The following is a 21426-nucleotide window of genomic DNA, read 5'->3' as shown; positions in this document are numbered from 1 at the left end:
TTATTTATTATCCAATTTTAGAGAGAAAGATATCATTGGAAAGAGGAATAAAAATCCCATAATTCCTTGTGAGCCAATTTTTTCTTTCTTTTTTTTTTACGTTTTTTGAGTGTAGACAAAAAAAAATATAAAAAATTCATAAAAAAAAAGAAAAAAAAATCAAAATTCTTTTCACACAGGATTATTCCGTATAGTAGTTTTTATGGTATGATTTTCAATACAACTGATGTCATATTAGCAGAGAAATCCCTACCTAAAATTTTTTTTTAAATTATAATTTTGCTAATAAAAACTAAAAGTTTTTGCTCAAATGACTTGAAATTTTTGTATGATGAAGGTATCATAATATATCTAAAACATATATGGAAATTATGTATTTTGTATAATAAAAAAGGAATACACAACATAGCGGACGGGTCACCTTAATAAGATTAAATGATATCACATAGTAAAAATAATAATTCTCTCTCTCTCTCTATCTCTCTCTCTCTCTCTCTCTCTCTCTCTCTCTCTCTCGTCTCTCCTCTCTCTCTCTCTATCAGAGATGTATGGTTTTTTGTATGATAATTGATTTCATATTTTCAAATATTAATATTAATGTATACAGCAATAACATCAATTCCTTAAAGAAAATACTAAGTGAATTAGTAAGATTTTAGTTTATAAATATGAAAAATTATGTAAGAATGAAGGAAATCCCAGTCTTCTCTCTCAAACTCCAGGTACTAAAACTGTCAAAACATATCAAGTAATGGGAGGAGGGGAGGAGCTTTTGTGTTGTTGCCAACCAAGTGTTCATGCAATTTCTCTCTCTCTCTCCTCTCTTCTCTCTCTCTCTCTCTCTCTCTCTCTCTCTCTCTCTCACTACTCTCTCATTTACTGAGACTCAAGAATTTTTGTTTATAGTACATGTACTATTTGTTTTTAATACTTTAAAATAATAATAATAAATTAATACAACTGTAATTACAGAATTCATATTATGTGATAGTATTTTAAAGAAATACAATAATCTATCCATTTTACTCTTTTAATTAAAGATAACTCTCTCTCTCTCTCTCTCTCTCTCTCTCTCTCTCTCTCTCTCTCTCCCCTTTTGCCACACATGATATGTATGTCAATAGTGGTAACTCCCTCCATCTGTTTCGCTGGAAGCGATATAAGTATTTTCTGAGAGAACAGAGATAAACACACACACTCTCTCTCTCTCTTTACTGAGATGAAAGAATTTTTATGGTACTAGTATGTTAAATGTTTATTGATATTTTCTGTTGTTAGTAATAATAATAATAATAATTATAAAACTGTAATTACAAAAATTTGTTATGTGGTAGTATTTTAGAGATAAAAATGACCTTTCCATTTCACTTACGTAAGGATAACTCCTCTCTCTTACTGTGATAAGAGAACTTTTATGGTAGATGCATGTGTTTATTAATATTCTCAAATAATATAATATAACTAACTTCAAATGAAAATTCTTCTCTTTGTCTTTTTCTAATATCAATTTCCCTACATTCTCGTCACTCCAGTGACTCGGAGCTGGGAAGCTGTCAAATTTGTCAAGTAACAGTGCCATACAATGGTCAAGGAATTTAATGGTTTTTATGCACACTCCTCTCTCTCTCTCCATCTCTCTCTTCTCTCTCTCTCTCTCTCTTACTGAGGAGATTCTTTTTATGGTACATGCATGTAATAAGTTTATTATTAATATTTTCCAATAATAATACTATAAATGTAATTACAAGATTCATATGTGCTTATTTTAAATACAACAATCTTTCCATTTCACTCTTTTAAATACTGTAAGGACAATTCTCTCTCTCTCTCTCTCTCTCTCTCTCTCTCTCTCGGCTGCAAGTGTAGAAGACGTATATACCATTAAGGGTACTAACGTTTAGGATTACTTTGAAATTATATTGATACAGTCTCTTAAGATTTAATACATAAATATGATAATAATTTAAGGTAAATTTGATGTAGGATGTTACATAAGGTTTACATTTGGTGTTTCTGTTTCTTCTCTCTAAGATGACTTTGGAAAATGATATTAATAATACCCAATTCAATGGTATCTTTGATGTAGGATGATACTTTAAGTATACATTTGGTATTTGAACTTTCAAGATAGGCAGATACGGGTTTGCGCTATTTGCGGGGGTCCCTGGTACACATCCCCCACGAATACGGGGGAACACTGTAATACAGAGCAGACTGTTACAGGCTTTTATGACATCTCAGAAATCTAATATAGCCTCAGTATCCCTTCATAAATCATTCAATCACACTAAAGGAGTAATATACTCTAAAGATTTATTTGAATTAACAGAGGACGAAATATTAAGCAGAAGTCCGGCAAATGTATATTAAATCAAGAAAATTAATGGAACAAATAATGTCATTTTGATAAACTTCTCAGAGTACCTCCCTGACTATATTAGCTTTGGGAACCATGTAAGAATGCGAGTCAGAAGATTTAAACCATCTCCAAAACAATGTAGAAGATGCTTTGAGAATGACAATTTAAGTGAATATTGTCTGAAGAGCCAACGCTGCCACAGACGCTCAGACAATCATGAACCAATACCTCACGCCATGAAGAGTTGTTCTGCTTTTATGTGTGATGTAGAGCATTCACCGTCTTAGTGTGCCCAAGGAAGAAATTTGAAAAGGAAGTAGTGGAAACTGCGAACTTAGAACGCATAAGTATTGGTACCGCCAAAAGACAAATATATGCACAAACGAAAATGAAAACAGTTCCTATGCAACAGCGATATAAAAAATGAAACTTAAGGAGAAGAGGGAAACCACAAGGAAAATAATTATAAAAAATAATCAAAATCCAACTGCCCCCTAAACCTTCAGCTGCCTTAGTCAGTGTCTGCAGCAGCAGAATGAGACACTGAGTCTACATCATCTGCTACCGAAGATAGGATACCTGCTAAGACAACACCTAAGGAGCAATGAATAAAAAATAGAATGACCCAGAAATGAAGTCTACAGACCTCCCCAAACAAACATGTAGTTGAGACTTCGAACAAGTATTAAAACCTAGATGACCCATCACAGCTATTGTTAACCTCACAGCCTCTGAAAAAATTGGCATTATCTGCATCATGTTTTGATGCGAAAACTTCATCCGATTCTATAAGTTCTACCTGTTGTCCATCAGTAGAGTCAATTCTGTCCAGTACAGAGCAAGATGCTCACTTGATAGATGTAGAATTTAGTGTCTAAATCGACATGGCAGTCAGATCCAAAGAATCACTCAAAATTAGATAATCAATCCCCCTCAGACCACATCTCAGGAGGTGGATCACGTAAAAAATTAATAAGACCTAGGAACCAAATAAAATTTCATCCAATCATAAGCAGGAAAAGACAAGGAGCTCCAACCTCAAAAAATTAATAACCTCATTTCACATCCTTCAGTGGAACTGCTTAGATCTCCAATCTCGTGCAGAAGAACTTAAAGCATTAATACATGACCATAATCCTGGCATTATCTACTTACAAGAAACCAAACTTGGTAATGCCACTTACAATCCAGGCATAAATCACATAATATACAATTCAGCCCCGCCTCCTGGTGACAGAGCTCACGGGGGTGCTGCAATAATAATTGATAAGTCTATACAACACTCGGTAGTTCAATTGAATTCGTTGCTACAAGTGGTAGCAGATACAGCTATACTTAAAAAAAAGTATTACCATCTGCTCAATTTACCTTCCTGGAGCAGTAGGAGTTTCTAATGCAGACTTGCATAATTTAATAAATCAGCTCCCCCCCCCCTTTATACTTATGGGTGACTTCAACGGCCATAATCCTTTATGGTGAGGAAATGATTTAGATGCATATGGAGGAATTGTGGCGAACATCCTTAATACAAATGATGTCGTCTTATACAATGATGGTTCAATGACCTACCATAACATCTATACAACACCTTTTTGGCTATTGACCTCAGTATTTGTTCATCCAGTATAGCCTTAGAATATAATTGGTTTGTTAATAACTACTTGCATGGCAGTGATCACTACCCAATACATTTAACTGTGAGAACATCCCTTCCAATTCACCTCCAAAGTGGAAGGTACAGGATGCTGACTGGGTTAAATATAGACGGCACAACTATGGAGAGAGGATTTGACTTTTCCATTTCATATTGAAGCTTATTCTTATTTCACCGATAAAATAATAACGAGCGCCAATACATCAATACCAAAGACAGGAAATAAACCCCGATAACTAGCAATTCCCTGGTGGGACAAGACTTGCACCATCCTTCGCAAGATTTCAAGGAAATATTATAGGAAATACAAAAATAGTGGTTCTCAAACATCTAAAATTATCTATCAGCAATCCTTGGCAAAGCGAGAATCCTGGATATACTATGTAAATGGGATCACCTCCAAGACACCCACACGGATGGATTGGAGGAAAATAAAAAAACTTAGTAGGAAATTTGTACCATCCCCTTCTCTAACTCTGAAAATTAGTAAGTGTTATCTCGGAACCACAGGGAGTAGCAGAAGCATTAGGAAAACACTTCTCAGAAATGTCCAGTCCCAATAACTACTCTTGAGTAGTTTAGGCGAATACGAAACAATTAAGTTAACAAATTTTTCCCCAGATAACTCTGATGGATATAATGCCCACTTTTCACTTGGAGGACTACAGGATGCGCTGTCATCCACTGAAGATTCATCTCACGGTGAAGATATGGTATCTTGTATGCCATGATCCGTCAACTTTCATCAGATGCTATACTCCTCCTTTTAAAGATAATCAATTAGGTATGGGAAACTGGGATCTTGCCAAGGAGCTGGAAAATATCAATTATTATACCAATGCAAAAGCCCCACAAAGATCCTCTTCAAGCAACTAGTTATCGTCCCATAGCAATGACTAGTTGCATATGCAAGCTGATGGAGGAGATGATCAGTACTCATTTGGTGTGGTATTTGGACCCTAGATCCTCTCCTGAAGCTTTCCAACCAAATTCAGCAAAAAAACATTGCAGTGTTTTTTGATATGGAGAAGGCATGCGATACCACTTGGTGATGTGGAGTCCTGAAACCGTTTCATAGAATGGAATTAAAAGGTAACATGATGAAGGTTTTAAATTCTTTTTTTATCTAATAGATTTTTAAAAGTATGTGTGGGAGCCACTCTATCATCCCCTTACTGTCAGGTAGAAGGGGTCCCACAAGGAAGTGTATTAAGTGTCACATGTTTTGCCATAACAATAAATGGGATCCTTGATGTCCTTTCACCTCATGTAAAAGGGTCATTATTTGTTGATGATCACGTTATTTATATAACGTCATATGATTCCCTTTCTACATGCAGGGACTTACAAAAGAATATAGATGCAATATGCAGGTGGACATCAAAAAATGCTTTTAAATTTTCATCAGCTAAAACTGTGGCAGTGCATTTTACAAAAAGCAAACGTGAGGTAGTAGTGCCAAACCTGCTTTTGAATGGGGAAATTTTATTGTGTAAAGATGAAGTTAATTTTTTAGGTCTAATTTTTGATAAAAAATTGACTTGGTTAAGTCATATTGATTATCTCAAACAAAAAGCAAGAAAGTTATTAGACATTTTAAAGGTCATCTCCAGTTTTGATTGGGGAGCAGATAAGAAATCACTACTCTGTTTATAAGATGCATTGTGTCTCAAGGCTGGACTATGGCTGCCAAATATATTCTTCTGCAAGTAAGACAAAGCTTCGTGAATTGGATGTAGTGTATAACATAGGCGTGAGAATCTGTTCTGGGGCATTTCGGACTTCTCTCATTGAGAATATTCATGTTGATACTCATCACCTGCCCCTAGATCTCCGCAGGGAGGAATTGGGACTTGATATGCGTTAAAGGTCAAAAGCTCGCCCAATAATCCATCAAATAAATTGCTGAATCAGATGCTGTCTATCAGATATAAAGCAAACTAAACCATTTCAAGTACACTTTGAAGAACAGCTGGATAACAATAACATCCTTAACGAAAAAATCTGGCTAGTTCAGTATCCAGAACACCCACCATGGCTTGTACCCATTGAAAAACAATGCTTTACAGACATATGTAAAAAAAACTTCTCCGCCCACAGGAAGTAAAATCCAAATTTTTAGAGCATGATCGGCAGCATGTGAAAGATAATAAGATATTTAATGATGGCTCAAAATCCAGAGATGGGGTTGGCTGTGCAGTCATAACCAAAGAAAACTCCAGCTTAGGTCGGTTGCCTGACTTGGCTTCTTCATTTTCGGCCAAATTGACTGCTGTAGTCCATGCTTTAAGAGAACTGTTTAACTCTTAACACCTAGAAATTGCCACAAATCAGTATGCTTCTGCTTGGTACCTGCTCATGTTGGAATAAAAGGGAACGAACATGCAGATACAGAAGCTAAGTATGGCAGCACTAACATTTCTGTTAATTTACCCAATGTTCCCCACACAGATTTACATAAAAAGATTAAATTCTGATGGTCATCTCTTGCAAGTAATGCAAAGTATAGAACTATCCAACAGGAGAAGTGGGATAGTTTTATGCAGGTTGAGAATTGCGCACTCTCACCTGACTCATAAATTTTTGTTAAAAGGCTCTGAGGCTCCAGAATGTGCTCACTGTAACAGCCCCTTGTCAATTGAGCACATTTTGGTGCAGTGTCAACAGTATGCTGCTGTGCGGTGTAAGCATGGGCTTGCAGGCAAGCTCATAGCCAAGATTTTGAATAATGATACAGATGAAGAAGCTGTATTAAAGTTTTTAAAAGAAATTGACTTTAATAGGATATAACAGATTTTTAGCATTTTTCTGTAAATTTAATATTTTAAGAACTAGTATCATCCATATTTTTACTAATATATTTATATATTTTTTTTTATCTTCAGTTTTCATTGTTTGTACTCCCATAAATAATACACACAATCATTGCTCATAATCATACATCATGACGGGGCTGAATGACCCTTTGGGTCCTAGTCCGGGGTATTTACCTAAATCTCATACATCCATCCGATGATTATATGTATACAACACAGAGGAAAACTTGTTCCAAATATATAAGTAAATATCTATTAGCCACAAGATCACTTGAAAAGGAAAAAATTTAGGAGTGGCAATATATGCCCATAATAAAATTATATACAACAAAATAGACATAGATTACACTGAATTGCAAATTTCAGCAATAACAGTGAAAATAGAGAATGTTTGATATTATTAACTTATACAACCACCCTAGTAAAAATTATGAGTTAAACAAATTACAGAAAATTATAATAGAATTTAAGAATCCAGTATTCTTGTAGGGAGATTCAATGCACATAAATTCTATATGGGACTATAATAATATTTACGCCGGATAAAGGTGAAGCAAAAATAGAAAACTTAATAAACACTAATTTCTTTGTTGTCTGAATGACAGCGAAGTAAATACATATTATTCCAGAATCCATGGAACATTTTCCACAGGTGTCACCCTTTGTTCAACAAATATAGCTGGCAGATTAGGTTGGAATATATGTGATGACTCCTATGCAAGTGATCATTTTCCCATAATAACTTTATTGAATAATGAACCAGAACCATATTTTCTACATTATAACATGCAAAAAGCAGATTGGGACATTTTTAACTTGCATACCAAAAATATACCGCCGCATGATTATTTGAGAAATCACAATGAGATAAACAATCTCTTTGTCTCCTTCATTAAAAAGGCAGCAGACAAAGCTATTCCTCATTCAAACCCCCATAATAAAAAACATAAAAGTCCCCTGGTGGTCAGATGATCTATCTGAATTAGTACAAGAAAAAAAAACTAGCAAGAAGGTTAGATTCTGCTCTAAACAGAAAATTCAATAAAGTTATTAAATCAAAACCATTCATAGAAGAAAATATATTAAAAATTACAATTTTACTATTAGAAATAGATGCATTAAAACCTTTATATAATAAAATATCAGCCAAATTTAGAAAAGAAGTGATAAAGGGTAAAATAATATCTTGATCTTATGTGTCAGAAATAACAAGAGAAACATTTATTCAAAAAGTATGGGAAAAATTCAGAAAAATAAATGGAACAAACATTAGACCACTAAAACAATTTATATTAGATAATGGAAATAAATTTTTAGATCCCTTTGAAATAACATATACTTGGGGCAAGTTTTGCCAAAATAAGTACAGTGGTCCCCCCATATTAGCGGGGGATGCATACCAGACCCCCCGTGAATAGTTAGAACCCACAAATAGTTGGAACCCCATAAAAAATGTTTAAAATCACCTATTTTGGTAGTTACAACTAAAGAAAAACCCAGTAAAAAATTTTTATATCCTTTTTTTCTATAGTTTGTTATCACACAAAAGTGCATTTTATGATAAAAAAAAAAAAAAAAAAAAAAAAACAAAAAAAAAAAAAAAAATTGTGGATATTTCTCATAGAAAAATACAGTGAAAAATGCGGGGAAACGTTCCAGTGAGAAATCTGCGAATGTGTGAACCCGCGAATCTGGAGAACACTAATGAGGGGGGCCCACTGTAGTGACAAAAATCTTAAACATTTTAAAAAAGTAAAAAACAAAGCAGAATTTATTGTACTTGTATATGGGTGATTTTGCCATATATTATACAGCATCACGCATAAAGCATGCAGAAAGAATGATTAATAAAGCTATAGTAAAAATAGGTGAATGGGCCTCACCAGTAGGCTTTAGATTTTCCACAGAAAAAACCCAAGCTGTCATGTGTCATAAAAGTAAAATTTGGAAAAAAGCTGAAGAAGCAGAATTAAAAATTGGAAACCATAATATTCCCATTAGCCGAATTGCAAAATCTTTAGGTTTGATATTTGATGCACACCTGAACGGGAAATGGAAAGCCCATACAACTTACATAAAATCAAAATGCAAAAGAGCATTAAATCTGATTAAAAAACTATCGCACACAAATTGGGGAGCTGATAGACACACTTACTATACTAAAGCAACAGTTTTATCAATCATTAATTATGGAAGTGAAATATATGGGTCAGCTTCAGAAGCAGCACTGAAAATATTAGACCCAGAACACAACAAAGGCCAAAGAATATACACAGGAGCATTTAGATCTTCACCAGTCTCCTCTGTACAAGTTGACTGTAGCGAACTGCCACTGTCCCTCCATAGAGAATTCATAACCACGAAAAGTACATTATGAATCAAGACAAGTGGTTCAACAACAAAAAATCTATTTGAGCTAAGGGATGTCTTTATAAACAGTCATTCACCCCCTTTCCCAGTTACAGCTAATAGATTGTTTGAGTCATTGAATATAGATATACAAGAACCTCCAATAGTAAAGTTACCACCCCATTGAACTATGATTAAAGTAAAGACTTGCACTCACTTGAAATATTTATCAAAAAGGTATGCCTATACCCCAGAAAACCATAGACAAAAAACCATAGAACATAGACAAAAAAATTCACATTTTGCCATACATACCGATGGGTCTAAATCGCAACGTGGAGTAGGCTATGCAGCTATATCCCAGAACAAAACATATAAATTTTCTTTACCCAATAATGCTCAGTCTTCACGGCAGAGTTGTGTGCAATCAAAGTAGCTATCAGAATTATAATCAAAGTTATAAAGCAAACATCATTCAAATTTTGTGATTTTTAGCGACTCAAGAAGCGCTATAGAAGCTGTTCAGAGTTGCTATCCAAAAAACAATATTGTACAGCAAATTAAATTTGAACTCTACAAATTATATAAAAATGGGAAAAATATTGAAATATGTTGGATCCCTGCTCATGTGGGTATAAGAGGAAATGAAGAGGCTGATAAAGCAGCCAAAGAAGCAGTCCACATGATAAAAGCAAGTGTAAATATCCCTACTAGCAATTATACAAGATATATAAGGACAATAATTGTAAATAAATGGCAAAACACATGGAATGAAGAGCCTGAAAATAATAAATTAATCCTGACATGCCTCCATATAGGCCACACTTGTCTGACACATGGGCACTTTATGAGCAACCCATGCAACCCTGCTCCCGAGTGTTCAGAATGCAAGGTGTTGGTAACTGTCAGACATATATTATGTGAGTGTCCAAAGTATGACTAACAGAGACTGTCAACTTTTGGAAATAAAACAATAAAAGAAATTTTGTCAGAATCTTTTACATTTTCAGTAGTTTCAATTTTGACTTTCCTGTGGAACTGCGATTTAATTGATAAAATATAAAACAGAGCGTTTAGTGAATTTTAAAACAAAATTTCAAAAAGTTAAAACTAATTTTGATTTTGATATACCATTTTAGCATGTATGTAAGGGGAACATGAGTAAATGTATTTATTGTGTGTGTGTGTTCTAGTATGAAAGCATATGCCTTGGTGCAATTTTTTTATTTATACTGAATGAACCTATTTGGTCCCAGTTCTTGGCCTAAGGGCTAGACCTGGCATTTTATCTAATCCTTCGGGCCAGCCCTAGGAAAGCTGAAAATCAGCTCAGTGGTCTGGTTAAACTATTTTTATAATAAATAAATTCAAAATCATGCTTTCTCCTATATCTAATGCAATCTTTATCCTCTTTGCCTGTTCCACAATCCTAGCTTTCACACACTCATGAGGCACATTCCCTACACTCATGATTACCCCATTCATACTCAACAAAAATCCTGTCAAAAAGTTACCCAACTCTCTTGCCCAGACTCTCTTGTTATCCCCATACTTAGCCACACAATACCTCGCATATTCCTTAAAAAAAGTCTATTATATCCCTACTACCATATTCCTCATATTGTGTACATTGGGGTACCTCTCTCATATACACAGCCTTTCGTATTTCTTGCTCACTTTCACTCTCGCTTTCGCTATTTCCATCCTGACCCTTCTTTCCCTTTTCCAAATACAGCGAGTCCACTTCCATACTCACGTCCTTACTTTTAGTCACACCTTTCTTACCCTTCCTCTTTCGACCTACCAATTCCCACTTACCACCATCTAAATCACTCTCATTCTGCACCTTATCCTCAACTCTATGGTCACCTTCATCTGTCCTCTTCTAACCCTGCTCATCAGTCTTACTAGTCTTTCCCTTAGCCCTTTTCTTACCCTCAACTTCCTTCTTACCCTTCTGCTCTGGTTTCTCCCTAACTTGTGTCTTCTTCTTCCCCTCACTTGCTACAACTTTATCACTTTCGTCATTTGTACTCCATCCACTTGTTCTTTCACTTTCTTAATCGCTCCTGGCCCGTCACAAGACCCAGTAGGCCTACCTACCTCCTACTGCTCCTTCTCCCATGAATCCCTTCATCTCCTGCACTGCGTTCATCATTACTTCAAATTTTTTGTCCATTTTCTCAACCATTTCTCTCTTCCACTCCTTCCACCTCTTCTTTCATTTCCACTTTTGCACTCCTTAGCATTCCTCTCCTTTCCTCTTACTCGCTCTTCAGCTCCTCACACTCTACCCTTAATCTATCATTCTCCACTTCCAATCTTTCCTTAGCTTCCCTCACCAACCACAACTCTCCATCCTCGCTTTCCTCACCAATCACGCAACTCACTACCCAATCATCCTGCAGCTGCCGTACCAGCAGTCCCTGTTTGGGCCCAGAAATTGAATGAGGCAGGATCACAAGCTAAAAACAAGCGGGCAAGACACCCCCCCCCCATAAATTTAACTAATTTGGCTGCCAAACTCACCCTCAGCCACTCTTTCCTCTTCATGCTACAGAAAAAATGCAGGGCAATTGACTTGTCTACACACAACAAAAAACACACGTACTCGCCCCAACTCCAGATTCTCAGGACTATTCTGTGCTGTCTGCTGGACGAGGTTGCCGAGACACCAACATCCGCTGCAAACCAACACACAACCAACACCAAAGAACTATAACTACACAACTCAACAACAACACAACAATAACCAAGAACCACAACCACACAACAACACGACAAGCAACCAAGGACCACAACTCAACGCAACAAACAAACAAGGACTACAACCACAGCCAACAACACAAACAAACAAGGCCTACAACCACAACAACAACAACCAAGGACTGACTACAGCCACAACAACAGCAACACCAAGAAACCACAACAGCTCTCTCTCTCTTTCTCAATCCTCAAGGATGTTGTCAAATAGAACTCCCATAACTCCTCCATAGTAGAAGCAGCCCTCAGCTTTACTGCCACAAAACTACAGGTTAATTGAGCACCAACCAGAGGTAGTTTCTACTGCAGGTCTCTTGATAATAATCATGATTTATTAAATTGTCTTTGTAAAAAAGAGTACGCCTTCGAGTTTCACCTCTTGACATTCTCTTGCATTTACGTTTGTTTATCTTTGTTTCGGGCAAGAATTTCATCATGCTAAAGAGGAAAATACAAGGAAAACATCTCGCTAACATACAGAAGAAGAAAATTCGCTGTAATAAGCCGAGTTAGTGAAGGGGAGAGAGGGGGTTACGTAGGAAGGAGTGCCCCATCTTGCCTCAAGCAGTGCCCCAGCAAAGGGATCATCATTTATGATTTAAATTATGATAAATAAAATAGTTTGGTTTATTAATACACAAAAAAGAAATATTACCATTCATAATAATCATTATTTATTAACATTCTTTATAGAAATACGAAGGAAAACTTTGAACGCCCAGTATCTAAAACTATACTTATTGACCTTCAAAATCTATCTTCTCACTTAGTTTTAAAGCTATAACATTGGAATTTGATATATAACTCAAAAAGACATTATAGAACAATCAAATAGAGCCCTTTTTTCCAATTTTTGTTTCGTATTTTTTTATAAATTTTTTTCTCCTGATTTATAGGGCTTATTTTTTTACCATATTGAAAAATTCATATCTTGCAAAAAATGACTTTTAGAAAAAAAACTCTTCATTCGATTGGAGGTCTACATCAGGTCTATATATGGTAGTAATCCCAGGTCTTAATATTAAATATCAAGGGAGGAGATAGAATTTGAAAAATTGTTATTTTCGGGATAAATCGCCCTGGCGTCACAAAACCGAAGGTCAGAGGCGAAAATCATATGCGGTTTGGAGATGTCCCAAGTCACCTTATTAAGTGGTATGAATATCAAAGTCCTGTCCTTAAAAAAGGGCATTAGCCGGCCGGCCCCCTTAATGCTTTAGAGTAGGATATGTCTAATCCCACCTCCTGTCAATGTGGGAATCCTATGTAATTACTTGAAAGGTTACTTATATAGATATTTTTGTAATAAAATAAGATTTTTATATGTTTACCAAGTGCTATACATAATTACATGATGGACTTCAGCATAAATGGATATTGGTGTCGCTACCACGAAATTTTAATCTAAACTACTGCCTATAAATGAAATTGATAGCTATGCAATTACTTGGTAAGTAGTATATATAAACTCTTACTACAAAAGTGTCATTTTCACAATTAAACTTATTTCAATACTAGCAACTACTGTATTAAGTAACATCCCTCCCAGCCTCCCCATATAGTGGGTTTTGGTAAAAGTTTTGCTAAAGATAAAATAAACATTCTAATCTTATTTTATTATGAATTTTTTTTAACTTGGTATGCAGTCCAAGTATTTTGTCCTTGGTCTAAACTTTGAAGTTATTTTTGGGATTTTTGAGTTTCATTCATTTCTGTTGAATTTTACAGCTAAGACAGTTCATGATCAGCAGCTGGAAAAGAAGAAGAAAATGAATGAAGTTGCAGAGTCCCCTTTGTCTACTTGTGGTGAAGATTGGGATTCAGAGTTGTCAGTTTCCACATATAAGCCAGAAGAGCATTTGATTCACCGTGATATTGTCCGGTAAGTTAAGTAGACATAGGTTTTTAATAATTTTGTTGGTTTAGTTACAGTAATACCTCAAATATTGGCAAGGTTATGTTTCAGAACCCATAGCAGATCAGAAGGATTCATGATGTTTGGTACAGGTCACTAAAAATGCTAATAAATGCTTATATTTCTAGAGTTTAGACCCTAAATAAACCCAAGTCATGCTCCCTAAGCACTTTAATTTCTTTTAAAAGTTAGCTTAATACAGTACCATTAAGAAAAGAAATAAATGGTTGTTATAAAATTAGAGTGCAGTGTTTGCTGCACTAGCACATTTACAGTACAGTATATTGTAGCACTAATTTCACCCCTATACTAATTCATTGGCTGCAATTTTCTTTTGCATTCACAGTAAAACCAAGTAACAAAGGGGACTGTAAACTTAGCCCTTAAACGCCTATTGTACACTAAATTGCGATGGTTTTGGTATATAACAAATTGTAAAACGATCAAAGCAACACAGAGAAAATATCACAAAATGATGCATGAATTCGTAACGTGCGGGACGTAAAGAAAGTTTTTTTTCTTCAAAAATTCACCATAAATCAAAATATTGTGCTAAAGACTTCCTGTTTGCTGCAAAATGAAGGTAATTGATTGAATATTACTAGAAAGTAAGTGTCTTAGCTAACAATTGCGTTTTTCGACCATTTCGGTCGAGTCAAATTTGACCAAATGTCAAATTTTTTCTATTTATCGTGATTTATATGCAAGATTTTCAAAACTGATAACAGCTACAACCATGAGTTATTTCTTGTTGTATTCTACATGAAATTTCTCACATTTTCATATATAAAGCTCTATGTAATGGCTAATATAAAACGGTGCAAAAATTACGACAAAGTGACTCAAGCATTTCTGAGATTTGTGGCTTAGATACCGTGCGCGGAGGGAAGGAAAAAGTTTTTTTTCGAAAATTCACAATAAATCAAAATATTCTGCTAGAGACTTCCCGTTTGTTGCAAAATGAAGGTATTTGATTGAATATTAGTAGACTGTAAGAGGTTTAGCTTACAATTGCATTTTTCTACCATTTTGGTTGAGTTAAAGTTGACCGAATGTCGAATTTTTTCTATCGTGATTTATATGCACATTTTTCAAAAAAGATGAAAGCTACAACCATAAGTTATTTTTTTTGTATTCTACATGAAATTTTGCACATTTCCATATATAAAACTCTGTGTAATGGCTAATATAAAATGTTGCAGAAATTACAACAAAGTGACTCCAGCATTTCCCAGATTTGTGGCCGAGATACTGCGTGCCGAGGGAAGGAAATTTTTTTTCAAAACTTCATCATAAATAGATACTATATAGTGCTAGAGACATCCCGTTTGTTGCAAAATGAGGGGTAAATGATTGAATATCACTAAAATGTTAGATTTTTTGCTTACCAAAAAATACCAATTATATATATATATATATATATATATATATATATATATATATATATATATATATATATTATATAATATATATTATATATATACAACTACTATCCGACTTACAACCTGCTCGACATACGACCACTCGTACTCACAACCTTACTTCAGACAGTTGACCATTGAGTTACTTGGTACTGCGCCATCTCATGAGAAAACTCTCATCACTCAGGCATGAGAACTCTCATCACTTAGGCAGCATCAGTTTGAGTTACCCTGCCCTATCTGCAGCATCATTTGGTATTAACTGTACTGTAGACTGAATTGCAAACCAGTTTGCGTAAGAATTGACTTCTGACATGCATGCAAGAACCTAACCCCATTGTAACTCAATGCCTGATTGTACGTAAATATATACTTTTTGTACATGAAACTTCCCTGACAGATATATACTTAGCTATAGTCTCCGACGTTCCCGACAGAATTTCAAACTCGCGGCACACGCGACAGGTAGGTCAGGTGGTCTACCTTACCCGCCGCTGGGTGGCGGATGTACGAACCACTCCCGTAAGCTTGTCAGATTTTTCTCTGTCGCGGGAACGATAACAACTGTTGTCGGTTCCTCTCGATAGTTTTTCGATTCTCGCTTGACCTGGAGTTAATTTGGACTTCTTTTGGTGACGTATTCGCTTTGTTTGGCTTGGCATACGCTGATTGTGGACCGGTTTGATTTTGAGTTTGATTTTCTTTAACGATGTCTGATCTAGAATCGGTAGTTAAAAAACTTCGGTGTTGTTTAGGGTTTGCGTGAATGAAGGATGTAAGGTGAGGTTGCCGAAAGCTTCGGTAGACCCCCACACGGTTTGCATGAAATGCAGGGGGAATGATTGTGCGTTTGCTAACCCTTGTAGTGAATGTAAGGGATTGAATGAAGAAGAATATAAGGCTCTCTCTTCTTATGTTAGGAAGTTGGAACGTGATAGAGTGCGTAAGGCTTCCTCTAGAAGTTCTAGCAGATCTAGAATGAGTGAGTTGGATGTGGATCCTAATAGTACTAACGTAGAATTAGAACCTTCTTCCCAAGTTGCAGCCCCGGCTCCCCGCACCGAAGCCGGAGATTCGCCTTCGGAGGCGGCAGCTCTGAAAGCCAAGAATCGTTCTGTGGATCAGAAGATTCGTCAGTTGGAAGGTAAGGAGAGTGTTAGTGATCAGTTGCAGTGTCCCCAGTGTTGTGGAGGGTGCGTCTGACCGGCTCTTAGTGCCTCTAGGCCTAGACCTCTTCCAGACTCCCAGTTCCAGTGGAGTAGGAAAGTCGAAAGCCGCAGGAGGGCTAGGGAGAGCCCCCACCGGTCAGGCGTCCCCTCGGCAGATCCTGAAGTACGCTCCCAGGCTGCCTCGGATCGCTACAAGAAGGAGCTCCTACGCCAATGCTTCTCCTCTTCGTCGTCTCCCTCTCCGAAGAGAGGTTGGAACTCCCCGGATGCGTCGCGCCCGTTGAAGAGGGCTTGGAAGGGCTTCCCTGCAGTCCTTTGGCTTCTAGTCCGGAGGTTTTCCCGGAAGAATCGTCGGTGGAGGCGAAGAAACACAAGAAATCCTGTGATCGTTCTTCTTCTCAGCGCTCCGCGCTCGGCGCCTGCTTCCGAGGAAGAACTAGAAGATTCTCCTACGAGAGTACTCGCGGGACTTCAAGCTCAGATCACGGCGCTAGCAGACTCTCTAGCAGTAGATCACGTAGGAAGAAGGACGTTTCTCTTCCGATCAAGAGATCTAGGCGCCGCTCTTCAGAGGATCGTTCTCCTTCATATGGGGAGGTTTCGTATGAAGGGTGGGGGCTCGCGTGAGCGCCCTCGCTCGCGGGAGCGCCCTCACTCGCTTTGTGAGCGCCCTCGCTCGCCTGGCTCTCTTTCAATTTCAAGGCGCCAAACATCGGTAGGACGCTCCTTGATGGAGAAAGAAGTTTTTTGTTTTCTCCAGATTGGATTCCGCTTCCGGTAAGCGCACTGCACCTGCTCATCACGCGATTTCTTCAACTCCCTCGCGTGAGACTTCTCCTCAGCAGCCTCAAGATTATAGAAGGCGCCCCTTATCAAGTAGGCGTTCTTCTTCCAGATGTCACTCTCCTCGAGTATCGGATCGTGGACTTCTCTCCTGACAGACATCTAGAGTCTGGTAGAGTCGTGTGCATGATAGACGGCATACTGTTAGCCGCTCCCCGCAAGGTAGGCGCCAAGAGCCTACTGCACATAGCTCTCCTAGTAGGCGCTCGTCTCTTTAAGCGTCATACTCCTGATTATTCTCCTAAGGGCAGACAACAAGAGTCTTTTCAAGCGCCCCTTCTCCGTGTAGGCGCTCTCCCGCTTCTAGGCGCACTTCTCCTGACCGTTTGTCTCTGGTAGGCACCAGGAATCCCGGAAGCGCCCTTCTCCAAGTAGGCGCTCGTTAGTTTTGAAGCGCCCTTCTCCTGAATGTTACCCTCTTGTTAGACGTCAAGAGTCTCGCAAGCAGCTTCTCCTAGTAGGCGCATTTCGCCTTCCAGTCGAACTTCCGTTGATCGTACGCAACTGGACAGGTATGAGAGCCGCGCAGCGCTCTGCTCTCGATAGGCGCTCTTCTCCTGGCAGCCGCTCGCCTCAGGATAGGTGCATAGAGTATAGTAGGCGCTCGCCTCCTCGTAAGCGCCCTGCGGATGTTTCCGAGAATTCTCGGAGTAGGAGCCCTACCTCTCCTCGGCTGAGATTCCGTATACCTCGAAGAGGGAGTCTCATCGTAGACTTCCCAGATCTTCTCATCGTTCTCCAGTGGATGTGAACTCTTCTAAGAGCGGGCGTTCTCCAACCTCTCGCTCAACTCCTGCTAGGATCCCTTCGTCACCTAAGGATCTTCCCGCGCTCACCTCGACAAGACGTCCTAGAAGGTTCGGATGAGGAACCGAACACTTCTGCTGCTGTCTCTTCTTAACAAGAAGCTTACAGAGCTACTTTTACAAGTTTTTGGGGATTCCCTTACGCTACGGCTCCTCCTTCTCCTCACTCACTTTTTTCAACGGCGAAGACAGCGAAGAGTTCTTCTTGTGTGAGGATGAAGCCAACTCTTTTCTATGAAGAAGGCACTGAGGAGTTTTGGTTCCTGGATGGCTTCCAAAGAAGAAGCGGGGAAAACGATGTTCGCTTTTCCTCCTTCGAACGTTATCAGGACGCGCTGGTTTCTGGTACGAAACAGGAGAGCCCTTAGGATTGGGTCTACCGTCTTCGGCTGATTCGGATTTTTCGGCACTGGTAGATTCGACAAGGAGAACTGCCCTTAACTCTGCTAAGACGACTTGGGCAATGAACGAATTGGATCATTTGCTCAAGGTATGTTTAGAGTGCTAGAAGTATTTAACTTCCTTGATTGGTCGTTGGGAGTTCTAGCCAAGAAAATTGAAGTGCCAGAGTCAATTTCACCAGATGATCTTATGTGTGTTTTGTCTTGTATGGACAAGTCAGTAAGAGACGGAGCGAGTGAAATCGCCTCCCTTTATGGGGCCGGCATCGTGAAGAAGAGGTCGGTTTACTGTTCCTTCTTAACGAAGTCGGTCTCCCATGCTCAGAGGTCTTCTTTGCTGTTTGCTCCTCTGTCTACTCAGTTGTTCCCGAAATCTCGAGTTGCAGGACATTTCGAGGTCACTTTCGTGGCCAAAGCCACCCAGGACCTTTTGGCACAGTCGGCAAGAAAACCTCGCCCTTCTTTCCCTACCAAGGCTAAGAAGGAAAAGGCAAGTGTTCGAGAACCCTTTCGAGGGCATCTTCATCAAGAACCTCTACGTTTAGAGGTCGTAGACCTTCAAGAAGGGGTAAGACTTTCGCCAAGTCTGTTAAAGCCCCCAAATAAACTTGCAAGTCCTTCAAACAACGGTGGGCGCCAGACCCTTCTTTAGAGTTTGCAGAAGTCTGGGACCCAAAAAAGGGGCGGATCCTTGGACCCTTTCTATTTTGAGGAGAGGTTACCTCATCCCTTTCGTCGAAAGACCTCCCTTGGACGACCATCCAAGGGAACTGACGGCCAGGTACAGAGACCCCATCATGAATCAAGCTCTCCATCTAGCAGTAGATCAGATGCTGGAGAAGGGGGCTATCGAACTAGTGACAGAACCATCATTCATCGGGCTTCTACAACCGCCTTTTCCTAGTTCCGAAGTCCTCAGGGGGATGGAGACCGGTGTTGGATGTAAGCGCCCTGAACTTCTTCGTAGAAAAGAAGAAGTTCACGATGGAAACGCCTTCATCAGTGCTGGCAGCGCTTCGTCCAGGGGACTGGATGGTTTCCTTGGATTTACAGGACGCTTACTTCCACGTACCGATCCATCCTTCCTCGAGGAAGTTTCTCAGATTCATGATGGGGGGGGAAAAATTTTTCAGTTCAGGGCTCTGTGTTTCGGCCTCTCGACGGCCCCTCAAGTGTTCACGGGGTGATTTTGAGGAATGTGGCTCATGGCTTCATTTGAAAGGGGTGAGGATATCCATGTACCTCGACGATTGGCTAATAAGGGCCATTTCAGAAGATCGTTGTTTGAAGGACTTACAAGTAACTTTAGAATTGACGAAGGCTTTGGGACTTCTCGTCAATTTCAAGAAGTCATCACTAATTCCCGAGCAAGAGTGTGTGTATCTCGGGATACAGATGAACTCTCTGAGTTTTCGGGCTTTTCCCTCGCAGGAAAGGTAAGCCCGAGGATTCGAGAGAGTAACAACCTTCTAGGGAAAGAAGTATGCACAGTGGGGAGGGAGTGGATGAGTCTGCTGGGGACACTCTCCTCTCTGGAGCAATTCGTTTCCCTAGGAAGGTTGCACCTGAGACCGCTCCAATTCTTTCTTCATCGGAATTGGAGTCGTCGTTCTCAGGATTTGCGTTCTCTTCCTGTCGTTATCCCAGGACATCAAGAGACATCTCTTATGGTGGACAGATCCCAACCTCTTTGCGAAGGGACTGTCTCTTCAATCACAGACCCCCAACCTGGTGTTGTTCTCCGACGCGTCGGACATGGGGTGGGGTGCAACTCTGGGGAACCAACGAAGTGTCAGGTACATGGTTGTGGGGGACCAGGTAGCCTGGCACATCAACAGAAAGGAGTTTTGATGGCTGTTGTGGTTGGCTCTGAAGGCTTTCGAGCCCAAAGTCAGAAGATTCGGTTAGTTGCAGGTCAACGCGGACAACACTACAGCTCTGGCATACATCAGGAAACAGGGGGGGACGCATTCCTTCTCCCTGTACGAGACAGCAAGAGACCTTCTTCTTTGGGCAGAAGAAAGAGGAATCAAGCTTCTCACCAGGTTCGTGCAGGGAGAAAGGAATGTAAGAGCAGATCTCCTCAGCAGGAAAGATCAGTCCTTCCCACAGAGTGGACCCTTCATCTGGATGTATGCCAGAGCCTGTGGAAGTTATGGGGCAGGCCAACACATAGACCTCTTTGCCACGTCAAATAGGAACAAGCAGCTGGCTCCTTATGCTCTCCGATATCGGATCCAGAGGCAGTAGCAATAGATGCTCTTCTTCTAGACTGGAACGGACTCGACGTCTACGCGTTTCCCCCCTTCAAGATCCTGGGGCTAACCATCAAGAAGTTCGTAGAGTCCGATTCAACGAGAATGACCTTAATCGCTCCCTTTTGGCCGGCCCAAGAATGGTTCACAGAGGTACTGGAATGGTTGGTGGACCTTCCAAGATCGCTCCCGCTAAGGAGCGATCTACTCAGACAACCCCACTTCGACAGGTACCACAAAAATCTCCTCGCTCTCAGTCTGACTGGTTCAGACTGTCCAAAGTTTGGTCAGAGCGAAAGGCTTTTCAGCAACAGCTGCTAAAGCAATCGCAAGAGCGAGGAGACCTTCCCCACCTTGCGTGTATACCAGTCAAAGTGGGATGTCTTCAGACGTTGGTGCAAGAGGAAGAACATTTCCACTTCCAGTACCTCTGTGACCAAATTGCGGATTTCCTTATTTCCTCCTCAAAGAAGAATGTCATCTGGTTGTGTCAACTATTAAGGGATACCGCAGTATGTTGGCGGCAGGTATTTCGGCATAGAGGCTTAAATATATCCGATGATAAGGACCTGCATGATCTTATTAGATCATTTGAAACCATTAAGCGTCCTCATGTAGTACCGAACTGGAATCTAGACGTAGTCCTACAATTCCTTGATCGTCTAGATTCGAACC

At 39.2% G+C, this 21426-nt stretch overlaps 1 protein-coding gene across 9 annotated transcripts in view; it reads left to right on the top strand.

Moving 5' to 3' along the window:
* The window catches only part of LOC135222082 (gametocyte-specific factor 1-like), a 534139-nt gene that overhangs the window by 197410 nt on the left and 315303 nt on the right, over nucleotides 1–21426 (top strand). For all 9 annotated transcript variants that reach the window (XR_010316168.1, XR_010316169.1, XM_064260250.1 and 6 more), the window contains exon 4: nucleotides 13670–13823. Coding sequence is in view for 7 of the 9 variants with exons in the window: in XM_064260250.1 (XP_064116320.1) it covers nucleotides 13670–13823 (154 nt within the window). In the remaining 2 variants the exon portion in view is untranslated. The remainder of the gene's footprint in view (nucleotides 1–13669; nucleotides 13824–21426) is intronic.

Source organism: Macrobrachium nipponense, chromosome 3 (assembly GCF_015104395.2).
Source record: "Macrobrachium nipponense isolate FS-2020 chromosome 3, ASM1510439v2, whole genome shotgun sequence".
NCBI lineage: Eukaryota > Metazoa > Arthropoda > Malacostraca > Decapoda > Palaemonidae > Macrobrachium > Macrobrachium nipponense.
This window is presented reverse-complemented; position numbering and strand designations above follow the sequence as displayed.